Source organism: Schistocerca gregaria, chromosome 4 (genome assembly GCF_023897955.1).
Source record: "Schistocerca gregaria isolate iqSchGreg1 chromosome 4, iqSchGreg1.2, whole genome shotgun sequence".
Lineage (NCBI taxonomy): Eukaryota > Metazoa > Arthropoda > Insecta > Orthoptera > Acrididae > Schistocerca > Schistocerca gregaria.
In genome coordinates this window covers 717,818,943-717,833,422 of record NC_064923.1, presented here as the reverse complement: position 1 = coordinate 717,833,422, position 14,480 = coordinate 717,818,943, and the positions used below count along the sequence as shown (strand labels likewise).

General features: G+C 48.3%; 1 protein-coding gene across 1 annotated transcript in view; it reads right to left on the bottom strand.

The window, feature by feature from the left end:
* The window catches only part of LOC126267308 (JNK-interacting protein 1), a 330,701-nt gene that overhangs the window by 91,314 nt on the left and 224,907 nt on the right, over positions 1 to 14,480 (bottom strand). The window contains exon 2 of the mRNA XM_049972394.1: positions 12,619 to 12,902. Within this exon, the coding sequence (XP_049828351.1) occupies positions 12,619 to 12,902 (284 nt within the window). The remainder of the gene's footprint in view (positions 1 to 12,618; positions 12,903 to 14,480) is intronic.

Sequence of the window (14,480 nt, the reverse complement as noted above, 5' to 3'; positions counted from 1 at the left end):
GTTCATGTCTGGAGAACATGCTGGCAACTCTAGTAGACCGATGTCGTTAACCTGAAAGAAGTCATTCACAAGGTGTGCACGATAGAGGGGCGAATTGTCGTCCATGAAAACGATTGCCTCGCCAAAACGCTGCCGATATGGTTGCACTATCGGTCGGAGGGTTTTATTCACGTATCGTACAGCCGTTACGGCGCCTTCCATGACCACCAGCGGCGTGCGTCGGCCCCACATCATGCCACCCCAAAACATCAGGGAACCTCCACCTTGCTGCACTCGGTGAACAGTGTGTCAAAGGCGTTCAGCCTGACCTGGTTGCCTCCAAACACGTCTTCGACGATTGTCTGGTTGAAGGCATGAGCAACACTCATAGGTGAAGAGAACGTGTTGCCAGTCCTGAGCGGTTCTTTCGGCATGTTGTTGGGCCTATCTGTACCGCGCTACATGGTGTCGTGGTTGCAAGGATGGAGCTCGCAATGGACGTCGGGAGTGAAGTTGCGCATCATGGAGCCTACTGCGCACAATTTGAGTTGTAACACGACGTCCTGTGGCTGCACGAAAATCTTTATTCAGCGTGGTGGCGTTGCTGTCAGGGTTCCTCCGAAACATAATCCGCAGGTAGCGGTCATCCACTGCAATAGTAGCCGTTGGGCGGCCTGAGCGAGGCATGTCATCGACAGCTCGTGTCTCTCTGTATGTCCTCCATGTCCGAACTACATCGCTTTCGTTCAGTCCGAAACGCCTGGACACTTCCCTTGTTGAGAGCAATGCGTACGCGATCGAACCGCGGTATGGACCGTCTAGGCATGGTTGAACTGCAGACAACACGAGCCGTGTACCTCCTTCCTGATGGAATGACTGGAACTAATCGGCTGTCTCCGTCTAATAGGTGCTGCTCATGCATGGTTGTTTACATCTTTGGGCGGGTTTAGTGACATCTCTGAACAGTCAAAGGGACTGTGTCTGTGATACAATATCCACAGTCAACATCTATCTTCAGGAGTTCTGGGAACCGGAACGATGCAAAACTGCCGGCCGGAGTGGCCGAGCTGTTCTAGGCGTTGCAGCCTGGAGCTGCGCGACCGCTACGGTCGCAGGTTTGAATCCTGCCTCAGGTATGGATGTGTGTGATGTCCTTAGGTTAGTTAGGTTTAAGTTGTTCTAAGTTCTAGGGGACTGATGACCTCAGAAGTTAAGTCCCATAGTGCTCAGAGCCATTTGAACCATTTGGTCCAAAAAATTTTTCGATGTGTGTAAAATAAAACAAAGAACAATAAAATGAAATAAAGAAGTATGTGTATGAAACAGTGGTGCACAGAAATCACCTGTCAAAGGTGGATGATGAAGAGTGTGAAGTCAGCGAGACTAATGCAGGAGGAGAGAGAGAAGGATATTGTAACGACGATGGACTGTGAATTGGAGGACGCCGCTTGAAGCAAACAGCGCAGAAGAACGAGCAAAACATAAGTAGACCTTAGCTGGACGCTTTAGTAAAAACCGGACCGCGTCAAATTTGATCTCTTCTGAGTTACCAGTAGGCACTGCACCTTGCGACGAAACACACATTTGTTACGGAAAAAACAGATAATGTCCTGGAAGTGTATATTTCTCTGTCTTCTGTCAATTGTGTACCCTTAAGAAGAGATAAACCTTTGTTTGTGAATGTAATGAGCCATGACCATTTAGTTTTGAATGTGATCTGAATTTCACATTCGCAGTCTTGCTGGAGACGGTACAGGCAAGTAAAAACATAACACTGAGTTGAGAGGTCCTATACTCCGAGGAGCGTAGGGGACGATGCGGGAGACCCGCACCGCCGTACTAGGCAAGGGCCTAGCGGAGGTGGTTTGCTGTTGCCTTTCTCCGACAAAACGTTGAGTTACATACTTATATACTACAAGCTTTAAGATAAAATTTATGTGCACTCTGACACGAGAGCAATTCAGCGTATCACTTTTTATCGAGAGAACCTGCAGTTATAGTTTCTTCTGGGAAGAACGTTGTAGTCCATTAAGGAACGGACCCACAGACAATGTTTCACTGCACTCGTATATTGCGTATAATGCAATCTGTCTTTCCGTATAATGCAATCTGTCTTTCCTCTCTCACTCCCTTCCGAACAGGCCTCCGGAGACCCTAACGGTACTGGTCGATGCCGTGTAATCCTCAGCTTTTAGGCGTCGCTGGATGCGGAGCTGCAGGGGCGTGTGGTCAGCACACCGCTCTCCCTGGCGCTGTCAGAGATCGGAGACCGGAGCCGCTACTTCTCAATTTGTCTCACAACGACTGAGTGCACCCCGCTTGCCAACAGCACTGGGCAGATCAGATGGTCGGCCATCCAAGTGCTAACCCAGCCCAACAATGCTTACCTTCGTTGATCTGACGGAACCGGTGTTATCACAGCAGCAAGGCCATTGGCTAATCTGTCTTTACACACACACACACACACACACACACACACACACACACACACACACACACACACACACACACACACACACACAATCACGTGACAAGTACGTGATAAATTTAAAATTAATAACTCTATTGCAAATAAAGGAATTGCGGAAGACGAAAGTAGCAAGAAAGATCATCGGCAAACCTAAAGAGCACCGAGAAACCTCTTCCTTTCGCAGCTCACATGGGCCATGGTTTCTTTCTGAATTAACTTCAGAGACTGCAGCTAATGAAAGATACAAGAGAAACGTTGCTGAAAATGAAGATTAGTACACCAGCAACTCCGAAAGCCGGGCCAGCACCGCATTCCATGCGAATGGGGCCTCTCCTACGTGGGGCACACTTAGAACAGTCGAGATGTTCCTTGCATATCAGCGACGCAACCGATTAAAAAAAAAGCACAGCAGCTGTTATTGAACACTACCTTGAACATAATCACGAAATGAGATACAAGGAGACCAATACAGAGGCGCAAATACCACTTTTCTGGGACAGCGTAATTAACCATTTCAGAAAGAGAAAGGATAATTTTTGTTTTTGCTCTAATCCTCTTAGGTGTTTCTTTAAATCATTGTAGAAGCAAGATTAATACAAATATATGTGCCCATTGTTAAAATATACTTTGTATGCAACGCTTCATTTTATGGATAAAGTAATTATTGTTATAATATTCACTGCTATAATAAGCAAACTGATCATACAATAATTACCATGCAACAGAACAATAACAACATTCAATTACGCAATGGAATTTACTTGTACCGTGGGAGTCATAAGCTGCTGCACATTGCTACATTCACATGCCAATAGTTTTGTAGCGATGCCCGACAGACGGAGGCACTTGTGCATGATGAAAAGATTGAACATTCAATACGTGTAAATGAGGTTTCCCTTGAGAAAGAATATTTCTGTTGCAGCCAGTGTGGTGTCACCGCCAGACACCACACTTGCTAGGCGGTAGCCTTTAAATCGGCCGCGGTCCGGTAGTATACGTTGGACCCGCGTGTCGCCACTATCAGTGATTGCAGACCGAGCGCCGCCACACGGCAGGTCTAGAGAGACTTCCTTGCACTCGCCCCAGTTGTATAGCCGACTTTGCTAGCGATGGTTCACTGACTTCTACGCTCTCATTTGCCGAGACGATAGTTAGCATAGCCTTCAGCTACGTTATTTGCTACGACCTAACAAGGCGCCATTATCTGTTGCTATTGACCTCACGCCAGCCTGCGTGAGCTAAAACGCGTGCATTTCGGCCTCCTTTACTAACACGGTTGGCTCTCCTGCCACACATTTGGCGACGAGGCAAAACCGCGTTCGGATCGATAATGCCCTGATTTACTTGTGTAATGGCTTCGCCACAATCTCCAGATGTACTGTCCGAATTTTATCGCTTACAGAATCAGCAGACGCGGGCCTTACTGGATGCCCTTGGACAGCTCGTTCAGGGTCAACGTGCGATGCAAAAAGATGCGGCAGCAGCCGCTTCACCGCTAACGCAGCCACAATACGCTGTTGCACCCACTTTTCGACCTTTTGATGCTGCACTGGAAAGCTGGACGGAGTGGTCACGTCAATTTGGATTCCATCTCGCGGCCTACAGAATTCAAGGTAATGAGCGGCAGCCTTTTCTCCTTTCTTCCGTAGGTGTGACCACGTACCGTGTGATAGTCAAATTATTTCCCCGACGCGACGTCGCAATTCTGTCCTACGAAGAAATTTTGTCTGCATTAGATGCATATTTCAAGGAATCAGTCAATGTAGTTGCGAAAAGGTATACCTTCTTCCGTACGGCAGGTCAGACTAATCGGGAGTGGGTTGCAACCTTGCAAGGCCTTACTAGGGATTGTGCTTTTGAGTGTCAATGTGGACTCCCTTATTCAGATACTATGGTACGTGACGCAATTGCACAGAACGTTTCTGATGTTCGTATAAGGGAACAGATTTTGAAACTAGTAAATCCCTCCCTTCAACAAGTGATGGACATATTGGATCGGCAGGACACACGTGACTTTGCTCAGGAATCATTTGAAACTTCGCCAGCAGTGTGTCAGGTTAACTGGCCCGCCGGGCGAGCTGCACGGAGCAGTAAACAGCCCTCGCGCCCGGCCGCGCCGCTGCCACCAGGCTCACAGCCACGTGTGCCGCGCCGGCAAGCAAATGCAGTGATCAAATCATGCCCGCGATGTGCTACTAAACATTCGCGTGAGAATTGCCCGTCACGCAAAGCTATTTGCTTTTATTGTAATAAAAAAGGACATGTTCAGAGTGTTTGCCAGAAAAAGCACAGATCGGAAGCTCAAAACCGTTCCAGGCCCTTTGCTTCGCGCCGGAATCGGCCTCACACCAAGGATACTCAGGCTCGCGAAACTTCGCCCATGGACATTCATGCAGTTCATTCCACTCCTCGCAGTGCCACTCTCTCTAACAGTGACTGTGTTCGTCCCAAAAATAGTGTGCGTCGACATCGCCGGAACTCCCGTCAAGTCGCAAGTGATTCTGTACCAGTGTCTGTTCACGTTGCACGAGACAGTCGCTCTTGTCGTCAGCAGGACAATAAACTTTTTGTAGACTTGGACATTAACAGCAAAGTGATACCATTCCAGCTCGATACAGGAGCTGCAGTTTCACTGATCAATCAAGACACTTACAAACTGCTGGGCACACCTCCGTTGCGTGCCGCAACTGTTCGGTTAACCACCTATTCAGGATAAAAGATCCCTGTGTTAGGACAGTGCAGCCTTCTTGCAACATACAAAGGACAAACAAAACTTGTGTCATTTTACGTCCTTCGTTCTTCTTCTGCAGTGAACTTGTTTGGTTTCGATTTATTTCAGTTGTTTAACTTGTCTAGAGTCAATCAGGTCCTATCAGTGAACCAGACGATGCCTTCCGACAGTGTTTCTCGTCTATGTGAAGAATTAGCAGACATTTTTACACCGGACCTCGGTTGCGCTAAGAACTAAAAGCACATTTGGAACTGACAGTACACGCGCAACCGAAATTTTTCAGAGCGCGCAATGTTCCCCACGCATTGCGTGATGAGGTCGCAAAAACATTACACGATTTGGAATCACAAGGTGAAATTGAACGTGTGCAGGCTTCCCTCTGGGCATAACCCTTAGTAATTTTGCCAAAACCTTCCGGAAAGTTGAGACTTTGTGTGGACTTCAAGGCAACAGTGAATCCACAACTAGTGATTGCAACTTTTCGTTTACCTCGCCCGGAAGATCTTTTTGACAAACTGTGCCTGGGAAAATATTTTTCGAAGTTGGACCTCGCAGATGTGTACCTGCAAATACCGGTGGACGACGAATCCCAGCGCGTTTTGGTGGTTAACACGCATCTTGGTTTGTATCGATTCGAACGGCTGCCATTCGGGTGTGCATCCGTCCCTGCATTGTTTCAGCAATATCTACAAACTGTTTGTGCGTCGGTCCCTACTGCACCAAATTATCTGGACGATATTGTGATCTCTGGAAAGACGGAAGAAGTACATTTGGCCAATCTCAGAACATTATTTCAGGTCTTGCGACAAAATGGTCTTCGCTTGCGGAAAGACAAATGTGTGTTTTTTGCTCGGGACTTGCCATACCTGGGACATGTAATCAATGCCCAAGGCATACATCCTAGTCCGACGCACCTTCGTGCCATACAAGACTTGCCTTCGCCGCAGAATTTGAAGCAGCTACAGAGTGTGCTGGAAAAAATTAACTATTATCGACGTTATATACCACACGCCTCTTCCATTTCAGCTCCGCTTCATCGCTTACGCCGTAAAGGTGTTCCGTTCGTCTGGACGACGGAATGCGACCGCACCTTTCGCCAGTTGAAATCGGCGTTGCTTTCCAATACTTGCCTTACGCCATTCGATCCCCAGAAGCCCGTTTTGTTGATGGTGGATGCATGGATTTCGGGATCGGTGCTGTGCTTGCGCACAAAGATGGATCGCACGATCGCCCTATTGCCTTTGCGTCCAAATTGTTGTCGTCTGCTCAAAGAAATTATTCACAGATCGAGAAAGAAACATTGGCTCTCGTATTTGGTGTTACAAAGTTTCATGATTTCTTGTATGGTCGTCACTTTACCATAATCACAGACCACAAACATTTGACATCGCTTTTTCATCCGACCAAGCCTGTACCTCCACGTACAGCGTAGAAATTCATTCGCTGGTCTATATTCCTCTCGCAGTACCGCTACGATATCTTGTATCGGTCCACTGCTGTCTTCCCGCTTGCCTGTTGCTGAGGATAGGTCATTCGATTCCTCCGAACTTGCTTGCATGTTCATTGATGCGGAAACCGATGATGTGGTCGAATCGTTTCCGATTGATTTTCGTCGTGTAGCTACAGCCACAGCTGCCGACCCTGTCCTTGCTCCCGTTCTGCGTTTTGTTGCTACGCAATGGCCCTTGTCAAAGTCACGGGTCGGGGACCCGTTGGTTCGCCGATTTTTTGTACGACGTGGTGTTTTGCTGTTGCGTTCTGATAATGATCAGTCCAGGGTCGTGGTACCACGTTCGTTACAGTCCTCTGTCTTACAGCTTCTCCACCAAGGACATTGGGGTATAGTGAGAACGAAACAACTTGCTCGTCAGCACTGTACTTGGTTCGGAATCGATGCCGCGATTATGAATATGTGCTCTTCTTGCATGGTGTGTGCCGAACAACAATCAGCACCACCGCGGAAATTCTTTGCATGGCCAAAAGCCACTTCCCTTTGGCAACGCTTACACATCGACTTTGCTGGTCCATTCTGGAATGCTCGATGATTGGTTGTGGTAGATTCATTCAGTAATTTTCCTTTTGTTGTCCGGATGTCTTCCACGACGTCATCTGCCACCATCCAAGCGTTATTCACTATCTTTTGCATTGAAGGTCTTCCACAGACAATTGTTTCCGACAATGGCCCACAATTCATGTCTGCAGAATTTCAGTCATTCTGCAAGGCCAATGGTATTCAACATCTGACGTCCGCGCCGTTTTCGCCACAGTCAAACGGTGCCGCTGAACGATTGGTCAGGACTTTCAAGTCACAGATGTTGAAGTTAAGAGTCGCATTCTCGGGAGGACGCGTTATTGCTCTTTTTGCCCTCGTATCGCTCTCAGCCCCGAGATGGTCGCTCGCCGGCTGAGTTGCTCCACGGTCGTCGTCATCGAACCTTGAGGTCTTTGCTACATCCGCCACATCAGGTTCCTGTGCAGCGGCAGACACCTGCTTTTGCTCCAGGCGACGTTGTCTACTATCGCCACTATCGAGGTTTACGGCGTTGGCTCGAAGGGCGCATTCTTCGCTGCCTCGGACGCGCTATGTATCTGGTTTTGGGGGCCTCTGGTGAGGTGCGTCGGCGTCTCAATCAGCTGCGCCTCTGTCGTCGCAAGGGATCTGCCGCTCGCCGTCTGCTTTCAGCGATGGTGCCGTCCGGTCAGCGCCCTGGGGACCCATGTGTTACCGACGCTGCCTTCCATTTTGCCCCATGGCGACGCGCCGCCGCAGCCGCCGCAGCCGCCGCCGCCGCCGCAGCCGCCGCCGCCGCCGCCGCCGCCGCCGCCGCCGCCTGTTCTCCCGCCGGCGACGCCGGCAGTGGACGCACCGCTGCAGCCGTCGGGCGCCTCCCTGGGACACGCGCCGCCGATCGCTTCCCGAGACCAGTTGTCCTCCGACATGGAACTCTTGCCCGCTCCATATGTCGTCTTCGCCCGTCGGGTGCCCCGACCCGATGGAGGTCAACCCTTCGGCCCCTCCTGTCTCTCTAAGGGCGCATACACCGCATGTTGGCGTGCACCATGGAGCAAGTTTTCAGGAGTTTCCTAGCTCCCCGCGGTCCGAATGGCAGGGTGCGGGTGGCACAGCCTCGACTGTTGTTAGGCTCCCCACCTCGTCGCATACGTCAACATGCAGTCCTCCCCACGGCGGGCGGGTGTCACCGCCAGACACCACACTTGCTAGGTGGTAGCCTTTAAATCGGCCGCGGTCCGTTAGTATACGTCGGACCCGCGTGTCGCCACTATCAGTGATCGCAGACCGAGCGCCGCCACACGGCAGCTCTAGAGAGACTTCCTAGCACTCGCCCAGTTGTACAGCCGACTTTGCTAGCGATGGTTCACTGACTTCAACGCTCTCATTTGCCGAGACGATAGTTAGCATAGCCTTCAGCTACGTTATTTGCTACGACCTAACAAGGCGCCATTAGCTGTTGCTATTGACCTCACGCCAGCATGCGTGAGCTAAAACGCGTGCATTTCGGCCTCCTTTACATACACGGTTGGCTCTCCTGCCAACCACAATAGCCAGAGACACAGTAAAAGTTGTTGATGTTGTTGTGGTCTTCAGTCCTGAGACTGGTTTGATGCAGCTCTCCATGCTGCTCTATGCTGTGCAAGCTTCTTCATCTCCCAGTACCTACTGCAACCTACATCCTTCTGAATCTGCTTAGTGTATTCATCTCTTGGTCTCCCTCTACGATTTTTACCCTCCACGCTGCCCTCCAATATTAAATTGGTGATCCCTTGATGCCCCAGAACATGTCCTACCAACCGATTCCTTCTTCTAGTCAAGTTGTGCCACAAACTCCTTTTCTCCCCAATTCTATTCAATACCTCCTCATTAGTTATATGATCTACCCATCTAATCTTCAGCATTCTTCTGGAACACCACATTTCGAAAGCTTCTATTCTCTTCTTATCTAAACTATTTATCGTTCATGTTTCACTTTCATACATGGCTACACTCCATACAAATACTTTCAGAAACGACTTCCTGGCACTTAAATCTATACTCGATGTTAACAAATTTCTCTTCTTCAGAAACGTTTTCGTTGCCATTGCCAGTCTACATTTTATATCCTCTCTACTTCGACCATCATCATGTAGTTTGCTTCTCAAATATCAAAACTCCTTCATTACTTTGAGTGTCTCATTTCCTAATCTAATTCCCCCAGCATCACCCGATTTAATTAGACTACATTCCATTGTCCTCGTTTTGCTTTTGTTGATGTTCATCTTTTCAAGACACTGTCCATTCCGTTCAACAGCTCTTCCAAGTCTTTTCCTGTTTCTGACAGAATTACAATGTCATCGGCGAACCTCAAAGTTTTTATGGTTCAAATGGCTCTGAGCACTATGGGACTCAACTGCTGTGGTCATTAGTCCCCTAGAACTTAGAACTACTTAAACCTAACTAACCTAAGGACATCACACACATCCATGCCCAAGGCAGGATTCGAACCTGCGACCGTAGCAGTCTCAAAGTTTTTATTTCTTCTACATGGATTTTAATACCTACTCCGAATTGACAGGTGTAGACAGATGTGAAAATTACCGAACTATCAGTTTAATAAGTCACAGCAGCAAAGTACTAACGCTAATTCTTTACAGACTAATGTAAAAACAGGTAGAAGCTGACCTTGGGGAAGATCAGTTTGGATTCCGTAGAAATATTTAAACACGTGAGGCAATACTGACCCTACGACTTACCTTAGAAGAAAGATTAAGGAAAGGCAAACCTACGTTTATAGCATTTGTAGATTTAGAGAAATCTTTTGACAATTTTGACTGGAATACTCTCTTTCAAATTCTAAAGGTGGCAGGGGTAAAATAGAGGGAACGAAAGGCTATTTACAATTTGTACAGAAACCAGATGGCAGTTACAAGAGTCGAGGGACATGAAAGGGAAGCAGTGGTTGGGAAGGGAGTTGTAGCCTCTCCCTGATGTTATTCAATCTGTATATTGAGCAAGCAGTATAAGTTAATATACTCAATTGTAGTCAGTGTGTCTGAAAGGGTTAAGGCGTCTATCGAAATAAAGATGTCTGAAAACCTAATAAACCTGGACAGAGGTTAGAAACTACGGAGTGCTTGAGATTCGGCACTCAGTTCATTAAGATCCCAACAGAACTGGGAAATGATGAGAAAATTTGCAAGTTTCGGAATAGCTGTGCGGGTTCTGAAAAACAAAAAAGTATGAAAGGGTGTAGTGAATATCAGGAACCGAACTCAGCGGCGCGAAACCAACAGTAGTTTGCAGTCTGGTTGGGGTCCAGGCAGCGAGTATTCGTGACGGCAAAACTCGCACCACCTGATGAAGGCGACTGGTTCGGCCGTCGAAACATGATGTCTTTCTGTGGTAGGTATAATAAATCCAAATTTCATTATTTTCTAGGTCAGTGAATAAACCGAACTCGCTTTGCACCACGTGCTTTCTGTGCATCATTTGCTTCAGTTTCTGCATGTTCCCAGTAGGTAGCAACACGCGCTTATAAAAAGCTCTTTATCACAGTGGCAGCACGTCTTCGATGAACAAAGTAATTTCTGCTTGTTTTTAGTAATTTTAGATTATAATGTCTTTGGAACATGTGCTAAGATATCCTACACTATCCAGTTTCATCGCAACTGTACACCGATATATTTTTTCGATGTAGCTGTGGGACTACCTATTGTTTCACATTCAATTGGGACTGTTTTCATAATTTTGTGGGTTTAATATTGAGTTTTTCGAGTGTTGAATATATTTAAGATATTTTCTAGCAATTCAGGTATTCACTTTGAACATTTCCTAAAATTTCGGTGAGCCTCGTCAATTTATAAATGTAGTATTTTAATCTACACAACTGCACATTAAAATTGCTACATCAAGAAGAAATGCAGATGATAAACGGGTATTCATTGGACAAATATATTATACGAGAACTGACATGTGATTACATTTCACGCATTTTGGGTGCATAGATCCTGAGAAATCAGTATCCAGAACAACCACCTCTGGCCGTAATAACGGCCTTGATATGGCTGGGCATTGAGTCAAACAGAGCTTGGATGGCGTGTACAGGTTCAGCTGCCCATGCAGCTTCAACACGATAGCACAGTTCATCAAGAATAGTGACTGGCGCATTGTGACGAGCCGGTTGCTCGGCCACCATTGACCAGACATTTTCAGTTGGTGAGAGATCTGGAGCATGTGCTGGCCAGGGCAGCAGTCGAACATTTTCTGTATCCAGAAAGGCCCGTACGGGACCTGCAACATGCGGTCGTGCATTATCCTGCTAAAATGTAGGGTTTCGCAGGGATCGAATGAAGGGATGAAGGGTAGAGCAACGGGTCGTAACACATCTGAAATGTAACGTCCACTGTTCAAAGTGCCGTCAATGCGAACAAGAGCTGACCGAGACGTGTGACCCATGGCACCCCATACCACCACGCCAGGTGATACGCCAGCATGGCGATGACGAATACGCGCTTCCAATGTGCGTTCTCTGCGATGTCGCCAGACACGGATGCGACCACCATGATGAGTAAGCAGAACCTGGGTTCATCCGAAAAAATGAGGTTTTGCCATTCGTGCACCCAGGTTCGTCGTTGAGTACACCATCGCAGGCACTCCTGTCTGTGACGCAGCGTCAAGGGTAACCGCAGCCACGGTCTCCGAGCTAATAGTCCATGCTGCTGCGAACGTCGTCGAACTGTTCGTGCAGATGGTTGTTGTCTTGCAAATGTCCCCATCTGTTGACTCAGGGATCGAGACATGGCTACACGATCCGTTAGAGCCATGCGAATAAGATGCCTGTCGTCTCGACTGCTAGTGATACGAGGCCGTTGGGATCCAGCACGGCATTCCGTATTACCCTCCTGAACCCACCGATTCCATATTCTCGACCAACGCGAGCAGCAATGTCGCGATACGATAAACAGCAATCCCGATAGGCTGGAATCCGACCTTTATCAAAGTCGGAAAAGTGATGATGCGCATTTCTCCTCGTTACACGAGGGATCACAACAACGTTTCACCAAGCAACGCCTGTGAACCGCTGTTTGTGTATGAGAAATCGGTTGGAAGCTTTCCTCATGTCAGCACGTTGTAGCTCTGAAAAGCTAATCATTTGCATATCACAGCATCTTATTCCTGCCTGTTAAATTTCGTGTCTGTAGCACGTCATCTTCGTGGTGTTGCAATTGTAATGGCCAGTAGTGTATTAATCAATGACACAGAAAACCTGCGAGATCGTAATAAAATAATGGTGTCATATAAGCTATTTGCATTATTTGCTATTAAATAATGAAAATACACATCTGAGTTTTTCTCGATAGCCAGAATACGGACTCAGCCATTTTTACTGTTCAAGCGTTGCGCTGTCGCATGGAAAACCGTGCTTCGCAATGGCGGACTCACGTTTCTTGTTCTTGGGTATCTCAGGCAGGCGCCGACGGCGGCGCTCGGGTCGGTGGGTGTCCGTCCAGGGTGCGGGCGGCGCACCGCTCACCGGCTGCGTGGGCGGCGAGTCCGGAGGTGCCGAGCCGGGGGCGGTGGCGGGGGCGGCGGCGGCGGGGGCGGCGGCAGCGGCCGGCGCGAGCGCGGCGGGCTGCTCTCCGGGGCTGCCGCACGCCGAGCCGTCGTCCTCGCCGTCGCTGCGCGATGACGCAGACTCGTCGTCCAGTGCGACATCGTGCACCAGCCTGCACACGGGGCAGCCCTGTGTAGCTCTAGCCAGACCGACTGCTCTCAACCTTTCCCAGCACACCTCCCGCTTGGTTGCTTAAGAATGGTAGCCTTGATCGCAACTGGCATTAATAACTTTTTTTTTTAATTTAGTGTTGCGACAAAACTGTTTAGACAAAAATATTAAGTACACAGAGAAGCCAAAACATTATGACCACTGACCAACGCGACATAGGATGCCTCTGGTGGTATTGCGGTGGCGTGACACAGTAACGAACGTATGTAAGCGGAGCAGACGCGGACCGCTAACGGAGAAATCCACAGAGACTAGCGACTCTGACAAAGGGCAGATTATTTTTTTTATTTTATTTTATGGGACTTACCTGCTAAGGTCATCAGTCTCTAAGCTTACGCGCTACTTAACCTAAATTATCCTAAGGACAATCACACACACCCATGCCCGAGGGAGGACTCGAACCTCCGCCGGGATCAGCCGCACAGTCCATGACTGCAGTGCCTGAGACCGCTCGGTTAGACAGTTTATTATTACGCAGAGCCTGTGAACGATATCTCGAAAACAGATAAGCTGGTCGAATGTTCACGTGCTACAGATATGAGCATCTATGGAAACAGGTAGAACACACTCTTCGCAGAACGTGGGGTTCGGAGGCTTGCCTGCTCTGTAGAGTGGCATCTATGCCGATAGAGTACAATACTGGTGCACGCACAATTTATTCGGGGCACATCATTCATCGTACATTGTTGAACATGGAGCTCCGTAGCAGACCATCCGTACGTGTTCACACGTTGACCCAACGATACCGTCAATCATATTGCAGTGCGCTCGGGACCATTGGGATTCGATCGTCGGTCAATGGGAACTTGTCGGCTCTTCGAGTCAATCACATTTTTCCTACACTAGGTCGATGGTCGTCTCCATAATCGACATCATCAAGGTGAACGGCGGTTCTAAACGTTCAGTGAGCAACGGACGCAGGCTGGTGCAAGCAATATTATGCTATGGAAGAGGCTGGTCCCGGCGGAGGTTCGAGTCCTCCCTCGGGCATGGGTGTGTGTGTTTGTCCTTAGGATAATTTAGGTTAAGTAGTGTGTAAGCTTAGGGACTGATGACCTTAGCAGTTAGGTCCCATAAGATTCCACACACAGACCCTATGGAAGACATTCTGCGCTTGCATGGGATCTGTGGTAGTAATCGAATAACGCTGAAAGCTGTGAACCACCTGCATCCCTTCATGCCTTATTTCTTCCCTAATGGCAATGTCATCTTTCAACAGTATAACTGTCCGTGTTTCGGATCCAGAACCGTGCTACAGTGGTTTGAGAAATGTTATAGAGAGCTCACGTTGATGTCTTAGCGACCAAATTCACCTGATGTACATCCTATGAAACCCTTCTGGGTCGCTATCGGGCGCCATCACCACGTACGCAAATCAGCGGCCAGTTATTTACGCGAATTACATGACCTGTGAGTAAGCATCTAATGCCACATACACCCACACGCCGTCGGATCTGTCATGCACAGAGTCGGTGATGTATTTCGTTCCAAAGCCGGAGAAACAAGCTGTTAAGCATGT